At 54.4% G+C, this 26172-nt stretch overlaps 9 protein-coding genes across 9 annotated transcripts; 4 read left to right on the top strand and 5 right to left on the bottom strand.

Moving 5' to 3' along the window:
- Positions 1-168: 168 nt before the first annotated feature.
- Positions 169-4522, bottom strand: HMPREF1541_03798 (uncharacterized protein; the record flags this gene model as incomplete). Its single annotated transcript, XM_008718146.1, has 2 exons — positions 169-3764; positions 3958-4522. The coding sequence occupies 2 exons, from the start codon at positions 4520-4522 to the stop codon at positions 169-171; spliced, it is 4161 nt and encodes a 1386-aa protein (XP_008716368.1).
- A 1051-nt stretch (positions 4523-5573) lies between these two features.
- HMPREF1541_03797 (uncharacterized protein) lies at positions 5574-7754 on the bottom strand (the record flags this gene model as incomplete). Its single annotated transcript, XM_008718145.1, has 3 exons — positions 5574-5840; positions 5890-7602; positions 7743-7754. The coding sequence occupies 3 exons, from the start codon at positions 7752-7754 to the stop codon at positions 5574-5576; spliced, it is 1992 nt and encodes a 663-aa protein (XP_008716367.1).
- A 3078-nt stretch (positions 7755-10832) lies between these two features.
- On the top strand, positions 10833-12677 carry HMPREF1541_03796 (uncharacterized protein; the record flags this gene model as incomplete). The annotated part of the gene is made up of 2 exons (XM_008718144.1): positions 10833-11513; positions 11571-12677. The coding sequence occupies 2 exons, from the start codon at positions 10833-10835 to the stop codon at positions 12675-12677; spliced, it is 1788 nt and encodes a 595-aa protein (XP_008716366.1).
- An 844-nt stretch (positions 12678-13521) lies between these two features.
- Positions 13522-15273, top strand: HMPREF1541_03795 (uncharacterized protein; the record flags this gene model as incomplete). Its single annotated transcript, XM_008718143.1, has 1 exon — positions 13522-15273. One exon carries the CDS (start codon positions 13522-13524, stop codon positions 15271-15273), a length of 1752 nt encoding a protein of 583 aa, XP_008716365.1.
- Positions 15274-16365: 1092 nt separating this feature from the next.
- HMPREF1541_03794 (uncharacterized protein) lies at positions 16366-16884 on the bottom strand (the record flags this gene model as incomplete). The annotated part of the gene is made up of 1 exon (XM_008718142.1): positions 16366-16884. The coding sequence occupies one exon, from the start codon at positions 16882-16884 to the stop codon at positions 16366-16368; it is 519 nt and encodes a 172-aa protein (XP_008716364.1).
- A 1165-nt stretch (positions 16885-18049) lies between these two features.
- HMPREF1541_03793 (uncharacterized protein) lies at positions 18050-19525 on the bottom strand (the record flags this gene model as incomplete). The annotated part of the gene is made up of 1 exon (XM_008718141.1): positions 18050-19525. One exon carries the CDS (start codon positions 19523-19525, stop codon positions 18050-18052), a length of 1476 nt encoding a protein of 491 aa, XP_008716363.1.
- Positions 19526-20057: 532 nt separating this feature from the next.
- On the top strand, positions 20058-20823 carry HMPREF1541_03792 (uracil phosphoribosyltransferase; the record flags this gene model as incomplete). Its single annotated transcript, XM_008718140.1, has 3 exons — positions 20058-20234; positions 20287-20386; positions 20435-20823. The coding sequence occupies 3 exons, from the start codon at positions 20058-20060 to the stop codon at positions 20821-20823; spliced, it is 666 nt and encodes a 221-aa protein (XP_008716362.1).
- A 13-nt stretch (positions 20824-20836) lies between these two features.
- HMPREF1541_03791 (uncharacterized protein) lies at positions 20837-21787 on the bottom strand (the record flags this gene model as incomplete). The annotated part of the gene is made up of 1 exon (XM_008718139.1): positions 20837-21787. The coding sequence occupies one exon, from the start codon at positions 21785-21787 to the stop codon at positions 20837-20839; it is 951 nt and encodes a 316-aa protein (XP_008716361.1).
- Positions 21788-22254: 467 nt separating this feature from the next.
- On the top strand, positions 22255-25899 carry HMPREF1541_03790 (uncharacterized protein; the record flags this gene model as incomplete). The annotated part of the gene is made up of 1 exon (XM_008718138.1): positions 22255-25899. One exon carries the CDS (start codon positions 22255-22257, stop codon positions 25897-25899), a length of 3645 nt encoding a protein of 1214 aa, XP_008716360.1.
- Between the last annotated feature and the right edge of the window lie 273 nt (positions 25900-26172).

Raw genomic sequence — 26172 nt, 5'->3', positions numbered from 1 at the left:
GCCGCTGCATGTCTATCTGTCTAAATGTGTACCTGATTGGCGTCATTGTGAATACCTGCTGCTGCTGCTGCTGCTGCTCACGGCTATGCGCAGCACTCGAAACCCCAAGATTCTATGCACGATCTTCCCCCCAATCCGCACTTATTCAACCTCCAACTCATCGCCATGCTACACATCCTGCCCATTCAACTCGACCAACCTCCTCACCACCCTCTGCACGCGCTCCCACTCCTTCCCGCCGGCACCAGCACCCCAACCGCCCTCCCCACTCTCTCCCCCCTCCCCCTCAACCCTCCTCCTCAGCTCCGCATCCAGCACGCCCCTCAACCTCGCCACCAGCACACCGATCCTCGCCCACCCCCGCATCCGCACCCACCCGTCGACGCTGACGCCCGCGCCCGACCCGTCCACTTCGACGCGGCCCCCGAACAACAGCAGCCCATATGCGTTGACGGGCGTGACCTCGCGCACGAACGTCTTGGAGGTGGCCATGCGCGTGAAGAAGGAGACGTAGGCCGAGTGGTTGGGGAAGGATTGCGCGGTGAAGAGGGCGGTGCTGGGATGGAGGAAGACGCGTTCGTTGTTATTGGTAGTGTTGATGTTGCTTGTTGGTGGTTTGCCGGCGGCAGAATTGTCGGGGTAAGCATCGCCGGAGGTGGAGGAGGAGGACAAGGAAGAAGGTGGCTCAGTGAAGAACTTGATGGTGCGAGCCTCCGGGTCCAGCTCCTTGGCGCCCGAGATGCTCGCCATGAATTTCTTCTCGGGGAACTTGATTTCGGCGATGTTGGGGCTGAGGGCACCGGCGATCAGGGCGCGGAGGAGTGGGCGGTTGTCCAGATGGGCGTTGAACTGGCCATACGTAGGCGCAGTGTCGCGCGAATAGTAATTTGGCGGCAGCAACGCTGCTTCTTTGAGTGCGTCGAGCAGGAGTGATCGTGTCGAATCGATGTCCCGGAGAGTCTGCTGAGAGAGGAAGTGTGCGTTGCACCATTGTGCGACTTCCCGGTTGGGCAGGCGGGACAGGTTGGTCTTCCACTCGCTGAATGCTGCGAGGTCGAGGAGGAGGTCGCCGTCTGCGGATGGGAAAGCGAGTCGTGCGGCCTTGGCCTCGTCACGCTTATCGCGCGGGGAGACAAAGGGCGACTTGACGGTGAGGATGGCGGCGATGGTGAGTGCGGCTTCCAGACAACTGAAAAGGGCGCCGTAGATGACAAGTTTCGCGAGGCGCAGGTCTGTGGGAAGCATGGACATGTACGTTCCCAGACCCGTGAGGAGGTTTGATTCTAGAGCGCCCATGCGATGTAGTAGGGAGACAGCATTGGTAACGGCTGTTGAGGACGGTGGAGAGATGACGTTGCGGAGGAACGCAGAGACATCAACAGCAGGCGCTGTAGCTTTGACGTTGAGACAGAGTTGTTCGAGGGGTACCCGCTGGATTTCGGGTTCGGAGGCCGCACGCATGGAAGCTTCAACATTGCGGGTGTAGAGCTTGTAATTGGTGCCGGCCTGGACACGACCAGCGCGGCCACGGCGTTGTTTGCATTGCGCTTTGGACGCCCATACCTCTTGCAGTCGAACAATGTTAGACACTATGTCGTACGCTGTTTCTTTTACACGACCAGTATCGATGACCGCAACAATGTCAGGGATGGTGATGGACGTCTCGGCGACATTAGTGGCGCAGATGACCTTGCGTGTGCCCTTGGGAGCTGGAGGGAAGACACGTTTCTGCTCAGCTGGGAGTAGTGATGCGTGGAGCGGCAGAGCGTGCATTCGGGGGACCTGAGTGACTGCTCTGAGGCAGCGGTCGATCTCTAGTGTTCCTGGTAAGAAGATCAAGATCCCACCGGGCTTGGTCCCGAGATCGCCGTCGATTTGGGTGACGAGAGCGGCGATCAGATCATAATTGACGCCTGCACCTAGGCTCTGTATAGCTTTGCCCAATTCACGGTCACGATCTTCTTCTTGAAGTTGCTGACCGACATAGCCTGTCATTCGAAGCACATCATCGAGGTATAGGTCCTGGACAGGATATGTACGCCCTTCGATATGAGCCCGAGCTACCATTGAGTCTCCTCCGAAGTAGCTAGCGAAGATGTCTGCGTCAACTGTGGCGCTCATCAATACGACCTTCAGCTTTGATGTCTTCATTGCATCCTTCAGCAATGCCAGCAGGAAGTCGGTGTCCAGCGAACGCTCATGAACTTCATCGACGAAAACATGGCTGATGCCCTCCAGTGCCGCTTTTGTGCTTTTTGACATCTGGAGTCGACGCAACAGGACGCCCGTCGTCATGAAAGTAATCTTTGTTCTCGAAGAGGTCTTTGAGGCTCCACGAATAATGTGTCCTACCTCGTCGCCCTCCGACACACATCTTTCAGCGCTCACCCTGTCCGACAACGACAGTGCAGCAACTCGTCGAGGTTGCGTGCAAATCATTGAGCAAGTAGATCCCGTGCCATTCTGTATAGCATCGTCGAGGACAAACTGCAAGCTCTGTGTCGACTTTCCGGATCCAGTCTCACCCGTGATGAGGGTCACCTGCTTACTTTTAATCGCATCGACGACTTCAGCACGCCTGTTCCACGCAGGCAGAGCCTGACGAGATTTGAGCATCTGCTGCTGTGCATCAGTTCTCTGTCGCGCTTCCCAAGCCTGCTTGATTTCGGCATCATTCCGTCGGTCCTTAGCGCTAGTACGGGTCGGCAGACGCTGAGGAGGTGAGATCTTACTCTTGGCTTCGGATTTTGCATTCTCTGCTACTTGCTTCAGGCCAAGATCTGTTGCTTCGACATCAATGTCAATCAACTTGCCAGGGTTCGCAAGCACGTTTGATAGATTTGCTTCGAGCCATTCAATGAGAGCGTACAGCATCTGGTCGCCAATGAGGGTGTTCCAAGCATAATTCAAGCATTGCCGGAGAGCGCTCAAGCGGACATGAGCTGGGATTGGAGCATCAATGGCTATAATGGGCACAGACCGATCAGGGTAGCCGGACTGCGGCTTATAGAAGTGTATAGTTGTTGAGCTAGGTTGCGGCTGTTGTATTTTAATGGAGCAAGCACCTGGTCCATGTAGCACGAAATTCTCTCCCTGGATAGCTTCCAGGGCTGTCATCTCTTCTTCCCAGACGTCGATGTCCAAGAACGCCTCTGTAGCTTCAGAGATTCCGGGAGGAACCAGGCTAGACTGCAGTGCCTCTAAGGCCTCAAGCTCGTTATCGTCATTGTCTCGGAGAGCTTGAGAGCAAAGATTCCCGGAGTATCCAGCTCGCGCAAGACGACGAATTTTTGCGTCCTTGGTAGGGTTAGTACTAGCCAAGCTGACTCCTGCACTGTAGGTTGACGGTAGTGTCCATGGAGGTAGGTCATCTTCGGGAACGTGAATAAGCAACCATTCAAATGCTTCTTCTCGACTGCCAACATATTCCAAAGCTTCACGAACGTGGGCAGCACGGAAGCCGGACGCTGTCAGCTCCGCTTCAGCTTGCTGTTGGTCCGATCTGCTTAGGTGAATATGGTTGACATTCCAATGGGTATTTGCTCTGACCACACCCTCGAGCTCATTGCGAAGGTTCTCGCCCAACTCTATTCGCGGTGCTCGAGCGAAGGCACTGTTTCGAGGTATCGGCACAATGCCAGCCTCTTTCTCAGCTGCTTTCTTGGCGTCCCTTTTCTCCTGGTCCTCCTTCCGCTTATCCATTGCAGCATGGATTTCTTTACGTTTGGCATCCGCAGCAAAAGGGTCAGCATCGTATTTCCACCCTGACTTGCGTATTAGTTCAGTGTTCAACAGATGTCTGTCAGATGAAGGGCTCTCCCCTGGTTACCTGCCACAGTATCTCCTCGCGGCCCGGCAATGTATTGGACCAGCCAGGGTCTTGGTTCCACAGTATTGCGAGAGTATGACAACAGACAAGGGATATAACGCATGGGTGAAGAAGACGGTGTTTCTTACCTCTGTTCTCCGCCACATCCTCCTTCTTTAGATCTGCGAACAATCCTTTCCAAAGATCGCGATATTTGGGTGGTAGTGCCATATGAATCTGTTTCATGCTCGCGATCCTATGCAGTGTATAGGTAGCAGCAAAATGGCGTGCTTCCAATGCAGTGGGCTCGTTTGCCTGGTCCTGATGCGAGCGAGGGAGCTCAAAGGAGGGAAGTGTAGTTACCTCCTGAGTTTTGGGATCCCTCTTCGACAGCGTGACGGACGACCGAAAAGCCTTCTCTCCATCGTTGTTGACAGTTCGCATGCTATACTCTGGCTTGTTCCATTTCTCTCGCTGGCACTGCTCCGAGAGCAGATTGACTGGAAGCTTACCCGTCCAGGAGGCGCCACCAATCAATTTCTTCGTGTCTGGACGAGGCGGTGCAGGAGTTGCGTCCTTATCCTCTGCCTTCTTTTTGCGATTCGGTACATCAGGGCCTTTAGAATTGGTGAAGACAACGTAATCTGCTTCTTGTGGCACTGCCGGCGTTTTGGAAGCGGCAACTTTCTTGCCTTGGCCTCTCTTCGGGGCCATAATAAAGCGGGTTGCTCCGAGCGAAACTGAGACTGCTCTTCAGGTTCGACGAACAACGGCGGACGATCCACGGTCCACACGCTTAACAGCCTACCTTCTTTGTTGAGAAAGCGACCGGACTGAGGCCACTCAGCGACACACATGAATGATGTAGAGCAAACAGAGCCATCGGTACTCCGCCGTTTCACTCTCTTGTGAGAGTTTTCGTGCGAATTCAGAGGTCATGAAAGATCATGAGTTGAGGAATTCGGTCGGGAACTCGGTGGCGGCGACGGAATATCATTTATCCGCGGAAATCCTATAAATGTCCCTTCGCCAGCAATGCATGTGCCTCTCATTGCTATCGTGGCAACATTGCTCAGTAGGATCCAATCACTACGGTAAAACCAGTCCTGAAGAGAAAACGTGTATCTCAAGACTGCTCCAAGAGAGCTAGAACAAGCTTAGGGGTGCTGCTCCACAGCTTCGTGAGCCAGCCTTCACAAAGCAGTTGAAATTGTGCTCGAAGGGAGCAAGCCATGTTCTCATAAACTTTTAATTGCATTACTTATCAAAGGCAGCATGCTTCGCTCATTGCCCTCAAGATATCATGCTCTCGCTGTGGCAGGCACTTTGCTGGAATCATGCCCCTACTCTTCGAACGCCACTTGGTCATCTTGTCATAGACCTGAGCGCTCAAGTAGTATTGTAGAAGCTCATACCGGTGGCCGGGGAAGCAGACCATCTCGCTTACCTCGCTCTCAAGTTGCATACTCGAAGTCCAGCTGGCCAGCACCATAAACAGCTCCTCATACGCTCGATTCCGCAACGCCGTCCAATGCTCAGAAGTCCCATATTTTCATGCCTGAGCATCGGATAATGCACATTAGAAGGTGAATCGTAAATTCGTAGCACCGCTCATAGCCATCTCGCTGATCGTGGCGCGAAATGGTGATTAGCATCCCGTCCACAGAATCTGTCGACATGCAGCAACGCGTTAAGTCGAGAAAGAAAGACATGCTGAAGCATATCATTGGTGACAAAAACCGGTGATGGTTGGCAGGTCGTTATCTCAGCCCTGGAGATATGGAACAGAGTCGTAGAAGGGTTGCATGAAGCTAGACGGGAGGGTTTTGATGTAAGCAACATCTTGGAGGCTGAAGCCATGCTGAATCTCATTCTCCACAAACGTAGCAGCACGCTTGTACCGCTTGTCGCTGTACTTGCTGTACACAGCGGCATGGTGACGGCGGGGATCTTCGCAGCACTCAAGAATGAGCTTGACTAGGGGTCGCAGCTGGGAAAAGGTGTAACCGGAGTAGTGAACGTGGTGAGGACTCTGTGATAAGGTCAGTATACACTAAAGGTTTGCGAGCGTAGTAACATACCCAACCACCCTTTCGCAACATCATTCTAGCCAAGCAATGAGATGCGGCGGCGGCAAAGCTGGGAGGGCTGCCGATAAACCGTTCGTCCATGATCGTAACCTCGAGAAAGTACTTCGCAAGGGTACGAGTTTCCAAGTCGTAGTCATCGGCCTTGCTGATGCGACGAAGGAAGCTCATCGGTCCGGGCCATCCCAGCTCGAATTGGAGCATAGTAAGCATGAAACGTTCAGCCTTGAGGATCTCGTCGATGCTGTAGCCATTGTCGACCATGTACACGATCTCCTGAATCGAAGGACAGTTGATTTCCTCATACTTGGCGGCGATGAAGATGGCTGTGGCACCAACAAGCTGCAATTTTCCCAGGGAGACTACCTTGACGGAGAGGAAGCGGTCAATGTAGTTCACACACAAGAACAGAGTCTCGGGGAGTAGGCTGAAGCGGTGGTGCACCTGGATCAGCCAGTCCATCAGGACTGATCGCATCGACCACTGGATCTCGTGCTGTTTATCCATGTAGTGAGCGTTGGGGAGCATTCTGACTTCCATCTCTTTCATGTAATCGAAGATCTCGTCGCCGTACTCAGCCACCATGCTGGTATCGTACTTCTCATCTTCGACTTCCTCAGGGGAGCGTACGGCCTCGACCAGAGCATTGGCAGCATTGATCTCCTTACGCACTTTGGGATTGACCTGAGGGAAGAGAATGGTGGTGACTCCACCAGTGGTATTCTCGCTCTTTGATCGGAAGGAATGAGCGGTCACGTATCCTTCTTCCTCCTCTTCCCAGCGCTCCTCGGCTTCAACAGGTACAGGACAGCTGATTCTCTTCTGATCAACATGAGGAAGGGCGGCGACTGCAGAAACCGCGGGAAGCTCGCTTGGGTGTGGTTCGAGGATAGTTTTGACAACCTCATCGATAGACTGAACAGAAGCAACCGGCTGAGACTTATCTTGCAACAGCTCGGCTATACTCAGGGCCTGCTTAACAGGGTCGGCAACAGTGGTGGAGGGCAAAGGAGGAGACAATGTGCCAGGCTCGAGTGTGACGGTCTCGATCCCAGGTAAGCTGGCTTCTGAGCCGGGGTGAGTGGCATCTTTGACAGGCTCTGCAACGGGTTCGTTGACCGGAGCTGGTGGTGGCAGGGTTAGGTTGTTGTACTTTTCAGGCTCGATAGCAGCAGTAGCCGGCAACATCGAATCAACTGAATTAGAAGGTTCGCGTGCTTCACGCTCTTGTACAGTGTCCAGGACAGGCTGCACATCTCGAAAGATAGTGGTATTGCGCTTGCTCAGGACCTTTCGGGTATTGGCGGCTTGGGGTTGGACGGCATTTTCCTTGGGAACAGCATCTTGCGAGTTGGAGTACGAGCCGCCGGTCAAGAAACTCTTCAAGTTCGACACTGACATAGGTCGTTGGGCAGGTCTAGTGAGAGGAGCGGACTTCTTTTCGAAAGCTGGCACAGGCTTTGACGAGACCTGACCCGTGAACTTTCCTTGCAAAGCAAAATCATCTTTGCTAGGTCTGGTCTGTTGTGTGATATTGCTGACATCGCCAAAGGCAGTGCGCTTGATGCCAGCTTTGGCCTGGTTGGCAGCCGCCATAGCCAGAGCAGGACTTGATTTGTTGCGGGTGTGAATGGTCTTCCCTAGGCCATTGTCGATGGGAGCGTTCTCGTCGTTTCGCACTCGAATCGAGCGCAGGGGACGCTGAGGCTAAAACAAGAGCATCAACTGTTAGCATCTGATGTCTCATCTCGAGTCCAGGAGGGACGGTGGTAGTTGCGCCGGCGTATCTCAGTTTCGAGCGTCTGTGAGGGAGGCATGGACAACATGTGGAGCTGGATGAGACATACCTTAGCATCCATGGTGAAGGCTTTGTTGTATCTTCAACAAGCACAGAGGATCGTGGAATGTGCAAGCTGCAGATTCAATCTTTTCGAAATCACGGTGTCCAGGGGAGGTCAGAAGGAATGACGAAGAGACGCGACACGCGGCACATCGACAGACTAGAGATAGAATGTCATGGGGGAGGATGTCATCGGTGTTGACAGGAACCAAAATCGATGTTATCAGTAAAGGTGCGCTTGGAAGCACATGAACGACAGCGACCGGGCAACGCAGGTACAGCATAACAAGATCGAGCTTAAAGCAGGATGGAGTAAACACCGGCGCGGATAGCCCCGACAAGGCTCGAGCCTCGTGATGAGTGATTGGGTATCAAAGTGGGTCCCGCAACGCCGGGCTGCAATTGCCTGAGAAAGTACGTCATTTCTCCTTGTGAATCGCGAGATTCCCGACACGTCCATTTCCCTTTATTCACTACGATGAGAACAAACTATGACTCGGCGATACTGATACACCACTGGTAGGAAGTCTTTTATATGCAATTCCTGCTGGCATCAATTTTGCAGACCCAGCTTACCAAGATGTTGTCTCGTTGGCCGAAAGCCGCAAGATGAGCAGATCGTGCCAAGAAACACGTCCAACCGCGCGATCACGTGATGAATGGCCCTTGAGTCGGTCGCAACTTCTAACATAGATCAGTCATGCACTTGACCCGTATGAACGGGCGGACATGCTGCGATCTGAGTCTGGAAGTCCACGCGACTGTGGTCAGGATGTGCGCAGGGCGAAGGCCGTTGGTTGCGCAGGTGTCTGATGAAGCTAGGATTGCGACAGAAGCAAGGCAAGAGGGATATAGAATTGTTTCGCAATCATGGTTGCGTGCCCATGCCAGACGTCGCGACCGTTGGGTCGACCGTGCTGGCTGGCTTGGTTCCGAACGAGATGATAGGTGAGCACCTTAAACCGGCCTAAGCGCCAATTCCGTCATGTCTCAGAGATATGGCAGGTTGCGGCGACCAGCAGGGCAGATGCGCTTACCATCGAGTCGCACATTTGCTGCGACTGAGGCCAGCTGGAAACAGCCGCATCGGCCGTCAGATTGGAATGTACATCATAGCCTGACAGTTGAGAGTTACGGACTTTCGACGACATCGCCAGCATTATCGCGAATGTCGGGAGCTGTAGAGATGTGCGCAAGCACCAAAAACGAAACCGGCAAGAGTGCTACGAGAGAGTAGATTAAATGCGAGCGCCCCCAATGGTCGCGGAAGCGTCTGGCCTGTCGCAAGCTTTTGGCCACGGAATTCAACGTGTGATCTTCGTATTTTGGGGTCATCCCACGGCATCACGGTACGGCGGGCCAAAAGTCTCGCTCGTCAGCGCATGCGCCGCAGCGCCGGCATTTCTTCCGGCTGAAGTCTCCCCTGGATCGCTGTGGTCTACGTGATCAATGTATCGTGGTCAAAGCGAACCCTGTCGAAGCTTCAGTGGCTTGAGCATGTCGCCGCATGACCTTGCCAAGACTAATCATTTGGGGTTTTGTCGCAGATTATATGGGGAGCTTGGACTTCTGCATGCCGTGCTTGGAGTGTGCAGGCCAAAGTATGTTTTGATGGCCGAGGCCGATACGGAGCAAGGCACATCGCGGAGCCAACGGTTGCAGAGCTGCCACGAAGCCCTGGTACTAAAAAGACCAAAGAAGCCGCCAGCGCTGGTGCTGCCTGCAGTCAAGGGTGGAGCTCCGAGTTGGCGGTGGGCTCGAGGGATGGAAACGTGCAATCGGACCAATTGCTCTGCCACATCCTCGGGCGTCTCTTTGTTATTCATGCCCCAGCCCGGAAGGCGGCCTTTTATGAACGGCTGACGCTGGCTGGAGTTCTCTGGCTTGCTGATTTTTTGCCGCTTGCTCATCCTCGCCAACCAGAGGCGGGAGTGCAATGCGGCCAACAGCGTCGAGTCCCTCTCCAGCACAGAAGAGGGGTTCACACTCATCCTGGGCCAAGCGATGTGCTCGCTAGCTACGCACCGCCTTCCGCGATCCCATTAGTTTCTCAATTGTTCTGGCCTCGTTTTCCCTTGCTTGCCTTTCTTTTGGCCGATGCAGCATAGCTGCTTCTGTGGGTGAATATGTCCATCACTGCCAAATCTTGCCGACCATGCCTGACTCGCACACCGTCAACTCTTAGCTCAGGCGATGCATTGGGTCGCACAAGACTGCTGGCGCCCGCTGGCTCGCTTTGTGCAGAACAGAGCACCTGTCTTCGGTGGCTTTTCTACATAGCAATAATGCATTTCTCGTAGTCAACAGTGGTAGACATTTCTGTTCCGGACCTGATTGATCACTTTCTGCCGCTTAGACCCACGTTCCTGTGGTACGTCGCTGAGTTGGACGGGTTGGGTCGGTGGTCATAGGTTCAAGACCCACTCCCGTTTCAGCGCAGGGCCAGGAACCTCGCCCTCACACCTTCCCACACCTCCTCTTCCTTCAACACCACCACCAACACCTACTCTACTCCTAGGCATAGCTACTGCAGCCTTGGTGACCGGTGCCATCCATCTCTTGCTTCTATTCACCTTTTCAGAGCAGGTGGGAGACATCTAGTCCTCCTGCTCTGTCAGCGCCTCACTAAGAGGATCTCTGCAGACGGTCCAGCCGGATCGCTCAGAACGAGTCATTCGGAGACTGATCTCCTTCACTGACAATCGGAGCCGGTACTCAAGTCGTCGGCGACCCTTCTGGGGTCTTGTTTTGCATATTGTAAGCCCCCGAACCGATCTGATTGTGGTACGGCTCCGGGCATGCCTGCACACCCGCCCTTCTGCGACCACCACGGGCGCTCCATACCACACCTCAATTATTGCCAATTTCACAACCCCATACTTATAGAAGCTAACTGGAGGTCCCGCTTTAGCCTTCCGACTGCCTTTTGACCACTTCTCATCACCTCTGGCTGCACCTCACTGTCGTCATCGGCACTGGTCTCCCACCCCGGGGGTATTGCGACGAAAGCCTCTACCAATACTTGCAATACAAACATCACCTCCCCCCAGCACGGGGAATGGAAGTATCTGAGCTTCTAGCGCAAGAGCCTGCCAGAATGGCTGTCAAGCAGCCCGGGAAGTCTATAGCCTTCGAGCTTCTGCTCGATGAGAGTTCCAAGACAAGAGCGCGCATTCCCCTCAGGGTCCTAGTCAATGCGCACGATACCACCGAGTCGATCATTGCCACAGTCAAGAACTTCTATGGCATCTATGACGGCCATGGAATCAGTTTCGAGGATTCTCAGGGCAATACTCTGATTGCCTCCTATGAGAACTTGGCTGCCAATACCACTTTCTACGTCAGGACTGTGCCTGGCTCAAATGGGGCCACACCATACCCGTCTGGCCCCTTTGCGGTGCCTGCTGTACCGGAGCCTCAGCGACAGCCCAGTCTTGGGGAACCATTCCAGATGTTGCCACCTCACATGCGAGAGCAGTCACATTCCCCTTCCCGCTCGTCGTCAAGACTAGCCAGAAAGCGAAGCGTCTCCCCATCGCAGAATCGTGGAAGACGGAGCGTTTCTCAGCAGAAACCTGCCTCCTTCTCTGCCGTGAGCCGTGGATCCAGCGCCAGCGGGAACTACAGTGACGACAATGGGTACAGCGATAGCGAGGCCGGCAGGAGCTCTGTTTCAGGCTCTCGTCGAGCAAAGAGTGAAATGCTGGCCAGCTCTGATATCAGCACAGCCAACGTGTTGCAAGATGGACGCCGTGGTCAGACGATCTTTGACAGCTCGGTAAGGCCCCTCAACGTCCAGGCTTGACCCTTCTTACTCCCATACTAACTCGGTTAGACACTGCCACTCTTTGTACCGCCACAGGTTCCTATCGCTGCCTCCCAATCTTCAATCTCCCCACAGAGGCGCTCCCTTCTTCAGGAGGGGCCTTCCCCCTTCCAGCCGCCGGCGCAGAAGCTCTTTGGGCAGCCACCGCCAATGCTCTCGCCGCAAAGCCACAACCCCCGGTACTCGAACGGCTCGACCGATCAGTACTCCGCTACGGGGGGGTTCGCTGCCCCCCAGCATCGTCATCATCTGCGAGACAGGATGCAGACGACACCCTATACTGGAAGAGCAGGATACAGTGGGATATTGCCCACCCCAGACCCCACAGTGGCCAGCTGCATCTCCGACGAAGACGTTGCTCGGACTCTGATTGCGCTAGGGGACGCTTCCAATTACTCTCACGGACGCACGTCTAACTCGACCATGGACGAGACTTTTAGTGGCGCTGCCGATGCAGCCTCTTCCACTGGCGCTACCAGCGACAGTGATGAGTATAGTGATGAAGAAGGCGGTCAGCCCAAGCACCGCAGATACCTCGATGAAGGCGAGGTTGAATACGATACTGACGGGCACATTAAGAGTGAGTTCGATGATTTCGAAGGTGCGCCCAAGACCAAGAAAATCAAGACTAAGATGCATGACGGCCCTACCCACATGCATGGCTCCGGTCGTGCTGGCTCTCATTCGAAGAACAAGAGCAAACCCCGTCAGGGACCGATGAACAAGCCTACAAAGCCTTCGCTTGCAGGTTCTATGCCCGCGCCTCGCAAGGCTTCTTCGGCGTCTTCCACCAACATGCCGGCATATGGTGTTGATGAAGAAGATTTGTCGACCAAGCCTCGCTGCCAACGCTGCCGTAAAAGCAAAAAAGGATGCGATCGACAGCGGCCTTGCCAGCGCTGCAAGGACGCCGGCATTGGCCCTGAAGGTTGCGTCAGCGAAGATGAAGGCAACGGTCGACGAGGTCGTTTCGGTAGGCACATGGGCGTACCGGTGAAAAAGACCAGTCTTGAGTCGCTTTCCAACGCGGACGACTCACTCATGCTGCCACCCATGGCCGTCGAGACAGTCGCAGGCATGGGCAGTCCCTCGAAGGACAAGAAGAGAAAGAGATAGTACATATGGTGGGATTATTTTGCCAGAAGTGCGCCGGTTCTGCGTTACGAACCTGAACATTACGATGGATGAGACTCAGAAAAGAATTTTCAGTTTGCGCCGAATGTCATTACTTGTCCAGGGGGGCAAAGTTGCTTCAGTGTGCGTTGGTCTGCTGTTCTTCACGGCGTTAATATTGGAAGATGGCACGGAGCTTAGCAGGCGCGCGATTATATTCCGGCGCGACTGGGACGCGCAATAACAGCTGTCAAACGAGCTTTCTCGGTGTTTAGTCTCTCCATAGGTTCTTGTGATTTGGCAATGATGCGATCCATGCACTAAGTCTTTTGATCGGCCTCTGGACCTTGTGTGATAGCACCTCTGAACAACTCGAAGCCCCTGCTTGCAGAGCAGAGGTTAGGTTCCGAAGAGTCCGCAGCCTTGCGGATATGGATCTCCGATGTAAGGCTGCTGACATAAGCAGAATCTCATTCGCCTGATCAGTGAGGACATGTCGGAGACCCACTTTAAATTCATTCACTGCCCGCATCTTTGTACCCTCGTTTCACTGCAAGTTCAGTTTGCAAGTTGAGGTGCGAGATCTGGTCGCCCACCTTGCTACTTAATCCACCTGTTGACGGCGCGGCAATGCTTTCAACGACTTCATGACCAACCTCTCGGTTTCTATGAATCATTGAATAGCTGCACATACCATTCAACCACTATTTAGAACTCACACCAGAACATTCTACGATCGCAATGCCTCTTACGAATTTCTCATAGCAGAACTATTTCTCAGATGACCACCACCAGCTTGGCAATATTATCTCGGACTTGCTGAGACTCCTCAAACCGCAACCGCAAGATGTCCAACCCATCTTCAAACCGCTCCACCCCCATCCCTCGCGGCCGGCCCGCGCCTCGAGCTGGCTACACGCGCAAGTCCAAGGCCGAGCGTGAGCGCTATGCCGCCGAGCAAGCCGATCGCGAAAAACAACGAAACCCCACACCCTCTGATCCTTTGAGCTCAGCCCGCGGCCGCGCTGGGGCCAGAGGGGCGGGACAGGCGGGCAGAGGCGGCACGAACCGGGAGCAGGGCCACCAAAGAGGCGATGGCACCGGTTTCAGCGTCTTTGGTGGGAACATTGGTGCTGCTAAGACACGGAACAAAGATGCTGCGCAGGGGCGAGAAGAGTGGCTAGCGGGCGGAGCAAGAACGAAGGAAGAGATCGAGCAACAGGCGGCCAGTGCTGCACAAGTTCAGGCTACATCGTCCGGAGGGAAGGGGCTTGTGACGGCAGACGTGAGCGCCAGTGGTGTTGTGACTGTAGGAAAGGGAACGTCTGGGCCAGGAGTGTATGAGATTGTGGTTCCGGAGGACGATGAGGGTGAGGTGGAGAGGAGGGACATAGAACGGATTTGGATCAGCAGCGACGATGAGGCTGCAGATGCCGAGATCGAGGATGAACAAGAAGATGATATTGTCACTTCTAAAGGCAAACGAAGAGCAGACAGCGGTACCAAACCCAGAATACGCAAGAGTGCTGGCGGCGGAGGAGGCTTGAGGCCAGTGCGCGCCCCACGAACGCGAGTCGACACAGACGATCTCCAGGACGAAGACACGAAAGGCAAAAGAGCAGGAGCCTTGCGGAAGCCGAAGCGCGAGGCTGCCGCTGCGCAAGTCATTCTCGACGACTCGGACGCGATGGAGGTTGACCCGCCTGTCATATCCACTGCAGACAACGACGACGGACAGCCCCTCAAGTCTCCGCCCTCCTCTCCAGAAGTCAAGAAGAAGGCTCTCGCTGCGACCACACGACGCCTTTCCGGGCCCCGCACCAAATCCGCTGCTGGTCATCAAGAGACGCAAGAAGAGCGTGCTGAGCGCCTGCGCGTCGTAGATGACACGAACAAACTCCTCTCCATCTTCGCTCCCAACCATCTCACCACCGGCACGATGACAGCTGCCAGCAAAAACAAAGCCAAAGCTAAAGCCACAATCCAGGCCCTCGAAGAAGGCAAGCTCTTTCTGATGCAGTTCCCACCCATCACGCCCCTGCTCGTCAACCCCGCCGCACACGTGGAGACCGACGGCGACGGAGAAGGCGACGACGTGAAAGTCAAGTCGGAACACGAAGTCGGCACTGCTTCCACAGCCCCACAGCAGCAGAAAGGAGCAACCACGCACAAGAGCTCCGGCCAGGCAGTTCCGCAGCCATCCTCGGGGCTCCTGACGGCGGACTCGACGGCGAAGCTCCCGCACGGCCGCGTCGGTAAGCTCAACGTGCACGCCTCAGGCAAGATCAGCTTGGACTGGGGCGGCTGCTCGTTGGACGTCAAGCTTGGCACCGAGGTGGACTTTCTGCAGGACGCCGTGCTCTTGGAGCAGCGATTGCAGCCAGAGCAGGGCCAGCAGGACGGCACGGCGGAGGCGGCAGCAGCAGCACGAGACGAGGACGAGGCGATGGAGAACGGTGAGGAGGACACGGATAACGAAAAGGGGAAGAGGGGCAAAGAGAAAGATACAGACGAAGCTACGAACGCAAAGGCATATCCTCTTGGACAGGTGCATGCCAAACTGGTCGTGACGCCGGATTTTGCACGACTGTTCGATTGATTGATCGATCGATCGATCGTTTGACAGGCAGCGAAACCCTTGGCCCCTCCAGTTGGCATTTTAGACGGGCAGAAAGCTATACTCGAGCCGCTAGCTTCCCAACGTGCATGGGAGGAATGAAGAAAGCGATACTGCGCAAGCCTGGATGGAGGGATAACGCCCAACGGTCAGGGGTTCTGAGGTGTGCATGTACGTGGCAACGCGAAAAGACACAAACCACAAAGCCCAAAGCCCAAAGCCCAAGAAAAAAGTTTGATGGCCCCCCCCCCCCCCCCTCCTTCCTGCTTCAGGCTGGGCCTTGAGAGCTACGCTATGCTATACTGTGCTTCTGAATAGTGCAAGGGAGCGAATGGTTTGAACATGGGCAAAGTGGCCGTCCCTGTCGAAGGGGGTCGGTCAAGGTACTACTCGAGGGCATGGGCAATTATCGCGCACTAAGTAGACATTCAGAGAGAAGTTTTGGAATCAGTTTTCTTGTTCCATTTCAAAAGGGACCCGTCCCCGTCCCTGTTCCTGTATGTCTCTGTCCGTTGCTCTCGTACGCTCAAATCAATTGTTCTTAATATAAGTTTCACTTCAGAGATTGCGTCAAACGCTCCTTTGCCCCCCCTTGGTCCCTCGCGATGGGCGCGTACAGTATCTGAAAAAATTGGTTGTGGTTGCCTCATTGTATATCGACATCAACAGGTCGCTCTCATAATACTCGTGATATGTGCATACCACCAATCGAAAACTGTTCAGGTCGCCGTTCCCAGAATGTACTCCGTACAACCCGAAACCCGCCCTGTGCCTTGGTATCTATTAATCTTTTGATCCGCTTGCCTATCGCCTTGCGGTGCTCTTGGTATTGTTCGTGATTTTCACTGGGGCCAGGCGCTAGCCTCTGAATAAAGGCGCGTATCCCCAGGTGGGAGACTCCGGTGCGCTGCTAGCACAAGAAATATCGTAAATTTCTAACGAGGCGTGAAGCGGCATCTGGTGTGCTAGACGCAAATATTCGGGCGTCGCCGCTGCGTTCGTACGAGTTGTGGCCGGTCGCTTGGGTATGCTATGCTCCAAAGCCGGGAATGCTATCCGTAAGTGATGACTGGCTCACAGCACGGCAATGACGGTAAGGGCGCCTGCTGCAACCACAGCGCCTGATGCGACCAAGGCCTTAGATCCCGCTGACCGTTTCTCGAATGCTGCATCTCTCTGCTCGACATGGGCTTCGTCTTCCTCGCCAGCAACATCGTGACCGCCATATGCACGAGGCTCGGGTGCACCCGTTGCTTCGGCCGGCACGCTTACCGGCTCCTGTCTCTTCGTCTTTACTTGCCCGACCTCCCCCTGAATCGTTCCCAACCCAATCGCACCACTACTGGCACTGGGCCACTGCTCTGGAACCTCGGGGAACGTCTGCGTGTATACGACGCTGATGTCCTCACCCTTGCTCATCATCGTCAGTGTCGTCACTGGCGAGACTTGTGTCACTTGATTCGGCTGTGCAGCCTGCGGGTTTGAGACCGCCGCACCTTGTCGCTTTATCCAACGCATTAGCTGCGCGTGTAGGGGTAATGATGATTCTGAGGGTGATGAGGGCGACGAGGTAGGGTATGGAACTGTGGTCATGCTTGGAATGGTGGATATTGAAGGTGCTGAGGGTGTAGCGTCTAGCTGGCGAAGCGAATCTTCGGAGGGGCCAAGGGTTGGTGTTGGTGAGGGTACTTCGAGGTTTTTAGGCGTAGGGTCGTCCCAAGGATGCTGGTGAAGGGGCTGGGCACCGGGAAACGATACCCAGGCACGGGTAAGGGTAAGGAGGGAGGCGACAAGAAGTGCCTGAGTATGCATTGTCGAAATATCGCGTGTGGTCAGGTCAGGGGTGTAGGTTCAAAGGTTGGTGCGTGTTTGTAGCTTCTCCTGCGACACAGTTGCTTCTCAACTTCCCCTTCCAACCCCGTGTAAAGGAATGAGGCTGTGAAAATCGTGGCCAACGAGTGATGAGAGATGTCTGAGATAGGTGTGTGGGTGTCAAAGCAGCAGTGGCTGAAAGTTCGGTGGTCAGGGCAACCGCGTGTAACCCGCGTTCGCGGTTCGGGTTGGTGCTTCGCTGCAAGTGCGGCCTCGGAATCGGCTGCGAACAGCAATGCAGAGAAATGAGCGACTGTGTTGGTGGTGAGGGACCCTGGTGAATGATTTCGAATGAATGACAATGGTCAGCAATCGCTTTGACAGGCGGCAGAGTGTTTGGACGAGGAATGAAAAGAGATGCACGAGTCTGTCAAGGTCCAGGGGAAAGCGGCAGCTCTTGGGGCCTGGGGCCTGGAGCCTTTTGGCGATGGGGAACAGGAGGTATTGAGCTCCGCTTCCTCCTGAAAGCGATCTGCGGCAGGGATGCCGTTTGGTATCGGTATGGTCAGAACGGTCTCAGCCTTGTGAGATTTGGTGTGAAACCCCAAAACGGCGGCGTGTTGTTGCTTACAGCTAGTACGGCTAAGCCACAGTTGGTGAGATTCTTCGGCGACAACCCATATCATTGGCTCGCTAACGAAATTGGCTGAATGAGAGTTGACGACGACAACAATTCCTACTGTGAAACAACTGCAAGCACTACTGAGCAGAGCCTGTCATGCTTAACAAATGCTCGGGTTCGCCGGGCTCCTTGTTGTTGTTGTCATATACTGCCAAATTTCAAAGAAGACCGTCCCTGGGGGCTTTGACCACTTTGCTTATGTGACATTTCTTTATCTCGGCTGCTTTGGTGCCTGCCTACGTAGAACCCTGCCATGAAGCAGTCTCAGCTGCAAAAAGGTGTTGCGAAACCGATGGTCCACCCCATACTACCCATGATAATGATCATGGATGCTAGTCCAACCGCGGTACTGGCCAATCCATAAATCCACGCATGTCGACGTCGCAAGCTGTCTAGTTCTAAGACCCATGTACTGACCGTCGTCAAACACCCGCAGAAGCCCTCCATTAACCCCTGCAAGGCCGAACAGCCCACTGCAGTGGCCCCTGGAACTGCGCCTATTCCTGTCGCATGCTGTAAGTCCCACGCCATACCCAGTACTATTGTTCCAAGGATGTTGGCGACAAACGTTCCCAGTGGGAATGCTGGAATTCGACCATTCAGGTGCTTCGATAGATAATAACGGAGCAGGCATCCCGGTGGTGAGAACACCAAAGGAAACGTCGCTCGATATCGCCAATGTGTCTTGTTGCCTGGTGGCCAAATGGTCAGGAATATGGCCCCTAGCCAGCACCCAAATGCGAGCACCGTAGCCACCGGCTCAAGCAATTTTCTAGAAAGGCGATGAGATATGACTGGCGTAACAGGCTGAAGGAGTAGAGCGAAATGCGCACCGGCTTTCAAGGCTCCAATTGAGACTGCTGGCTCGACGACAAGGACAGCCAGCAACGCCAGGAAGGAGAACCCACCATTCCGCGAATGAACGGTTGGGTCGACCTGATATGGTGTCGTCGGATTCGGTGACTCCAAAGCATTCGTGAGTGCAAGAAAAGCATCTCTCATGAAGGAGGAAAAAGAGGTAAAGCATCCGCAGAAACCGGTAGCCAGGCCAATGTAGAGCGGAATAGACTTCTTCACCTTGACGTGCGCAGCATGGCCAGCACCTGGGTTAGGTGTACCCCATTCTTCCTGAAAGAGCCGCCGATCTTCAGTCAAGAAGCCGATCACAAAAGACCCTCCCAGGTTGGCCCACAGGACTCTCGATGCGAACGGTGAATTGGGATACAAAGTAAGGGCCTCAACTCCAACTCGAGCCAGTGTGCCCCAGAAAGAGAAGAATATTAGCCATGATACAGTGTATAGCTCGGTCAGGAAGGGCGAGTACTCGACTTTTCGCACTGGTGACTCGCTCGTCTTCAATTTCTGCCCTTCTGCCTCCCTGAAGCCATTCTGAACCGGCCCGGAAGATTCTGGCTGTCTAGCGAACCCTTCATTTGAAGTTTTCCGGCCTTCTCCATCGTCCAAGAATGATCCTCTGCTCTCGTTCGTAGCTGGCGAAGGCGCTTCAAGCTCGGTCAACCAGGGTCTTGATTGGGGCTCCGCAGACGAGGCAGGATCTTCGAGGGAGCTGGTCGTAGGGTTTTCGACTCGAGCTTGGGGAGCGTTCAGCTCACTGAGCTCTGTGGCTTTACCGTCATTGCTCTCCGTCGCCACTCGGGTCTGCGCCAGACTGTCGGGGAAATGCTCTGCTTGCCATCGCTCCCGCAATGTGGTGATTTGAGGGCGCGCTTCCCGTTCCATAGACTCGTGGCCACGATCTCAGGCTCTGCTGCGGGAATCTGACGTGTCACGCATACATGGAGAATCGCATAACGTCCACCGGGATAAGGTGCAGGTGCTAGCTCAGATATTATTGAATCCCTCAGGAATAATGCAAGCCCGCTATGACGTCGGAGACGGGTCTTCTCCGCGCCGACCAGCGATCACTGCGATTGCTCACTGCCATGAACAGAACGCATGCAGAGCCCCAAATGGTCGCGCTCAACAGATGGTCTCCTAGCTAGAATGCAGACTACGCATCTTACATTCCCGACACAGAGCAGGGCCGACTCACGCCCGCGCACTTTGCGCATCGGCCATCCCCGACACCCTGTTGCTTGCCCCGCGCACATGGATCCCCACCTAAGAGATATGGTGCTGCAGTGGTACCAACTGTACCTGCATACGTCTGCGATAAGTAGTTCACCGCGGACAAAATCGAAGCACTGTTTGACATCTCTCTCTCTCTCTTCCTCTCGCGCTGATTCTGCGCCCTGTGCCTGCGCCGCTCGTCATGTCCGCCCTTCCCACTAATGTCCACGTCTCGAAGCATCCTTGCCTCAGGGCAAAGCTGTCCCAGCTCAGATCAAAGTCCATGAATGCCCGTGAGACTAAGGATGTGGTTCACGAAATCTCCTTGATCTTAGCGACCGAAGCGTTGGCTAGCCTAGAGGTCGTCACCGCTGGCACAGTACGTCGCTGCCTCTCGTAGGCATGTTCCACAGTTGCTGAACAAACGGTAGGACGAGTCGCCGATAGGGTTCCAGTACGATTTCGAAACCATTTCTCCGCAGAAGGTCACACTTGTACCGATCCTTCGTTCAGGCCTCGGAATGCTCGATGGTAGGTGCCTAGTCCAAGCTTCGAGAACAGTCGCTGATACGTGCAAAGCGGCGCAAGCCATCCTCCCCTTCCCAGTGCCCGTACACCACCTTGGCCTCTTCCGCGAGAAGATCTCATTACAGCCAGTCGAATATTACAACAACCTACCACAGTCCCAGTCTGCCGTTGCTAAGCTTGCTATCATCGTAGACCCCGTCGTCGCAACAGGTGGAACTGCAGTCGCAGCCATTCAAACACTGAAAGAATGGGGTGTCGAGCGCGTTATCTTCATCGGAATTCTCGGTGCTGCCAATGGTGTCGCAAAGGTGGCGGAGGAATGGCCTGAAGGAGTAGAGGTCTGGATGGGTGGCGTTGACCAGTCGCTGACTGACGCTGGCATGATCAAGCCAGGCCTGGGTGACGTTGGCGACCGCCTCTTCCTTACGCATGGCAAATAAGCATAAGTCAAGTCTAACGCAAGCAAAGCAATGCCTGGTGACCGAAGTGTCGTTCGACGGTTCCTTCCAGCTTGAGCAGATTTCCGAGCCATTGTCGGGCAACATCAAGATCGGCAGCTCCAAACTTCACCAAGACAAAGCCTCGAATATTTGCGGCCGTCCATAGAAGTCCATTATCCTTGTGCTTGTGGTCGGGCTTGCCATCATCAGTAAAGTCTTTGGCACCAATACGAGGTTGGCTCTTGAAAGATTCCATAAAGAATTTCCCGAGATTTGCAAACAGCGGACCATAAATGATGAGCGTGCCGAATATGCCGAGATCGTTGGTTTTATGGGTGAGGCCGACACCACCAAGAGTGCCATCTGTCAGCGTGACTGCATCTCTCAGTAGAAGTCTACCTTTGGACTTTTCGTCGAACGCCCTGACTTCATTGCGACCTTTCCAACCCCACAAGCTCCAGCTCTCGCCGCGTGCTTTGCGACCTTCACTGACCCAATCCAGCATTAGCAAGTTGCTCTTCCCAGAGTCGTCGACATAAAAGGTCTGCTTCTGCTCGTAGACACTTTCCGCGAAGGGCTGCGTAGGATCCGGAAGATAGCAAAGAGCCGCTCCCGACCCAATCTTGATGTCTAAGACCTGACCCGTGATACTGGCCCTTGTCGGAGACTTGAAGATCTTGGTACTGCCTTGAGTCAAAAGGACCAGACGTGCATGATCCTCGAGTTCCACTTTCAGCTGTATTCGATCGCCTCCAACCAATCCGCCGCCATAAGTGAGAAGGAAGACGATGGTCACGTGCTTCTCATCAGCCGATCGGTGCGGATCTGGAGCTATAAGCTTGAGTGGATACTGAAAGTTGATGGTCTTGAGGCTTTGTCTGTCCGGGGGCAGCAGGCCTAGGAGAATCTCGCCTGTTCCCGGCGGTTGAGGAGCGGTTGCAAATGGAGACCGCGGCAGGGCCATAACTCACGAGGTCAGAAGCAAGTCGCTATCGACATTCACCGGATCCTTGTGCGTACATGGCTGTTGACTGGTGTGTACTGCGCCGCAGAGCTCCAGCAGCAAGCACCGGTAGTCCAGATAGATCACAAGCTAGGAGAACCTGCTATCTGCTGCCTCTGCCTCCGCCGCCACCTCGCGCTTTCCCAACAAGGCTGGCCGGTAGCCTTGGCATCTTAGGTTAAATTAAGTGGGGCAGAAGTTCGCGTCTACTCGACGCGTTCTTGCCAGATCCAACAATCCTGTCATGACATTTTTTTGTTGCAGCAAGGTCCGCACACCTTTCAAGTGAGTCGCGTGTGGGCATCATACAGCGCTGCGCAATAGGACTCGCTCTACCGGAAACGCCGACTGCATATAACGTTCGTCGCCCACGTCCTTCCCCTCCTTTGGGCCTGACCGGGCGCATCGGCGCTCAAACGCACCACATCATGGAGACGGACTCGGAACTGCCGAACGGTACTGCGGACTCGAACCGACGGAAGTCGGGTCGCGTCTCGCGCAGACCGGATGTGTTTGCGGAGGAAGAGCATGCAGGCAGTCTACTTGCGAATGGCTCCGCAAAACGCAAACGCGTGGCTGTTACTCACGCCAATGACACAGAAGACGAGGACGAGACATCTGAAGACGACGAGGACGAATCAGAGCCCGACGACGAAGATGTGAGAGAGAAACAAAGAACGCAGAACAAGCGCAAGAATCCTCCTAAACAGGCGATCAAACGAGTCAAGACGAATGCAGGGACCAAGCTTGCAATCCGATCTGCCAACGCTCCGGGTCGTCCCGCCACAAAATCTGCCAAAGTACAGAGAGCCCGAGCACGACAGAGTCAGGTTCAGAAGGAGGGACTCTACGCCGAAGTGTTTGGACGAGGACAGGATGCGGATCACGCAGCAGGCCTCTGGATTGGCTCTGTACGAAAGGACAGTGTGGCAGCCATCCGGGACTTGGTCAATTTCATCTTCGAGTGTATTGGGTGCGAAATCAAAATAACGTCTCCTGATATCGAGGATATCGACAATGTCCCAGGAAGGCTGGGCGATGTCTTAGAGGAGCAATACTCTGAAAACCAGAGCGCCGATTATCCGCTGGTGTCCAAATCCAAACAGTACGCAGAGTTCAAGACCGTCTTGACTGAGTTCTTTGACGCTCTGGTAAAGGCACTCCACAACTCCTCCATTCTCTACGAGCAGCCCGAGGTGTACGATAACATTCACGTCTGGGTCGGTACCATGACCGGTGCGAATTTCCGACCTTTCAGACATACGGCGACAGTCATTTCGCTCTCCATGATTACTGCACTCTGTGATCTTGCTGGTGAGATCCAGCAGAGCACGTCTACCACCAAGACTCAATTGGATGCGGAGAAAAAGAAGCGGAGCTCCAACAAAGGCAGAGTCGCTTCATTACAAGAGAGCATGAAGGCCGACGAAAAGAAGCTAGAGATAATCGACGCTTCCCTGCGCGACGGCTTTGATACTGTATACGTTCACCGGTATCGGGATGTCGATGAGAAGATTCGGGTTGAATGTGTCGCTGCATTGGGTAGCTGGATCACCAAGTACCGTAAGATGTTCCTGGAAGGCCAGTACCTGCGATACTTGGGTTGGGTCATGTCTGATCCGAACGCGCCGACACGGCTGGAAGTCGTACGGCAAATCAAGATGCTGTTCAGCCAGAAGCGGAATGTGACTGCGCTGCGCGCCTTCACGGATCGGTTCCGGCCACGCATGGTTGAGATGGGCGCTCGAGATGCCGATGTAAGCGTGAGAGTTGAAAGCATCGAGCTTCTGGACAAACTGAGAAACTATGAGCTTTTAGAGCCTGATGATATCGACACGATCGGGCGACTGATCTTCGATGCTGAGCCAAGAGTAAGGAAAGTGGTCGGCAAATTCTTCGTTTCCAATATCGAAGACTTGTACAAAGCTCTAGTGGAAGACTGGGAGACGGACCAATATAGCGATGCTCTGCCTACTGTTGAGGACACGGATGATATGATGGACGCAAACCAGTCATGGATCAAGTTCAAGTGCCTCGCACAAACCTTGAGCAGCTATGATGCTCGCTCCGAATCGGCCAATAGCCCAGAAGACAACATTCGAACGCTGGCTAGTACCGACAACGCCGACTCCCGGTATATGCTCGCGACTCAATCGATCTATTCGCACATGAAAGAGCTCAATCACTGGGAGTCGCTTGCAGGATACCTGCTCTATGATCATTCCTCTATCACTGCCAGCGGGGACGACAGCGATGTTTCGCAAGCCGCCCAAGGTACCTACAAACTCAGCCAAGGCGAGGAGATCGTTCTCCTAGATGTTCTCTACTTCTCAGTCAAGATGTATCTGGCTGGTGTACTCGACCTCGCCAGAGATAAGAAGGGAGGCCGCACCAATGCCACCAAAGACTCCATCCACCAGAAACAAGAAACTGCCGCGCACAACCTCTCGACCATCATTCCGCAGCTCCTCTCTCGCTACGGCAGCACACCTGAAGCCGCCACTTCCATCTTGCGTCTCGAACAACTTCTGGATGCCGACTTGATTGGAGATCTGCAAGGCGGCGAAGCTACATACTCGTCTTTGCTCGACGACATCAACAAACAATTCACTTCGCACTCCGATCGCAAGGTATTGGCCGAAGCATCGCGTTCTCTTCGCGTAGCGCGTACTTACGAGCAGTCGAAGGACGCCGCGACTGCCAAAGTGCAGAAGCTCTGGAGCGATATCATCAGCTCACTCCAGTCCCTCCTCAAAGGCAAGACAGTTGGAACACGAGGAACCCTGGACCGGAACATTCTCCGCGAACTCGTCAACGTGTGCGTGCGTGTGGCCAATCTTGCCAGCGTCAGCGACTGTGCAGAGATCCTCGAAGCAAAGTTACCTGTGCATGGCAAGAAAGGCAAAGGCAAGGGCGGTGGTTGGGAAGATGGAACTCTTCTCGAACTTCTTATGAAGCTTGTCGCTCACGGCATGCTGGACGACGATACCACTGATGCGGTTGCTGAGATGGAGGACCAGCTTTGCATGGCGGTCATTACCGCCTTGTCTTTTTATTTCCGCTGGAAGATCGTGTCGCTGAAGGCTGCGATCGAGAGCAATGACGCGCGGTCCCTCTCCACGCGTCCCATTGTTGACCTGGGATTAAAACGCGAGAATTTTATCGAAGTCCTTACGCCCGTTGTTGCGGGACGCTTGCCGCTCGACCAAGTCCGTGTGACAGGAGTTCTTACGGTACTGGATGTCTTCACGCTCTTTGCCACAACAAAGCACCTGCAGCCTAAGCCTGGCAGGGGTGAGATAGACGATGATGTGGAGGCTAACGTGGCGAGCTTGACCGTCAGCGTACCCGAAGAGCTACTTACCGAAATAATGCAGACCTACGAACGGAGCGAAAAGTCCTTCGCCCGAAAAACAAACCGAAAGATCGTTGAGCCAAGAAAAGCTGGCAAAAAGGGTGGTAGCAGAGCTGGCACGGTCGAAGCGGAGACCGAGCAGACGCAAGAAGACATCGAAAAGCCTCCTGAAGACTCAGACGACGAAGACGACGACGACGAAAGCAGTGAAGATGACGGTGAGGCAGAAGCCGCGGAGGGCAAGGAAGGCCGCAAGCAAGCCAACCTCATTGCCGAGCAAGGGCTCTGTGAAGTCACGTCCAAACTGGTCCTCGCAACCATCGCGGGCGTGCTGGAGGGCAAGGAAGCTGTCAAGACCCGCTTGAACCTCAACCGAAGCAAGTTGGGCAAGAGCTACGCCGGCGTGGTGGCGTACCTAGACGAGAAGAAGGACAAAGAGAAGCAGCGCCCGACATCGAAATCTGGGCCCGCCGGAGAGAAGAAAGGATCCAAGGCGAAGAGCAAGGAGATCGTCACGGAGGCGATGGAGCTGGAGCACGATCAGATCGTGGATGTGGACGATGTAGCAGACGTGGTGGAGGAGAGACGCGATGCGGTGGAGCGGGAGATTGAGGACGAAGAGGAGCTGGAGCGCGAGGACCGTGAGCTTGAGGATCGCGACGAAGACGAGGCGCGGGGAGAGGCAGATGATGATGACGATGAGGTTATGGGTGATTGATTTGAGCTTCTGAGCTTCCATGTCAGCCTCAAGAGGCCTCTTGTGACCGACATTGCCGCGCGGATGGAGAAACTGTACGATACGACTGTTACGAGAGAGGCGCTGCAATTATCTAGGATATGCGTCGCGCCTGAACCTTCTGAAGTGGCCTCCGGGTCTGTTATTAGGTGGGCGAGGTCAGAGGAGGCTCATGCAATGACGAAGGGTATCATATCAAGTTTCGTCCTCTATGAGAACGGTGATTGTATTGCCAGACTATCTGAATGCTTGCCA

Source organism: Cyphellophora europaea (assembly GCF_000365145.1).
Source record: "Cyphellophora europaea CBS 101466 unplaced genomic scaffold supercont1.3, whole genome shotgun sequence".
NCBI lineage: Eukaryota > Fungi > Ascomycota > Eurotiomycetes > Chaetothyriales > Cyphellophoraceae > Cyphellophora > Cyphellophora europaea.
Note: the sequence above shows the minus strand (reverse complement) of the source record. Positions and strands in the feature narration are given on the sequence as shown.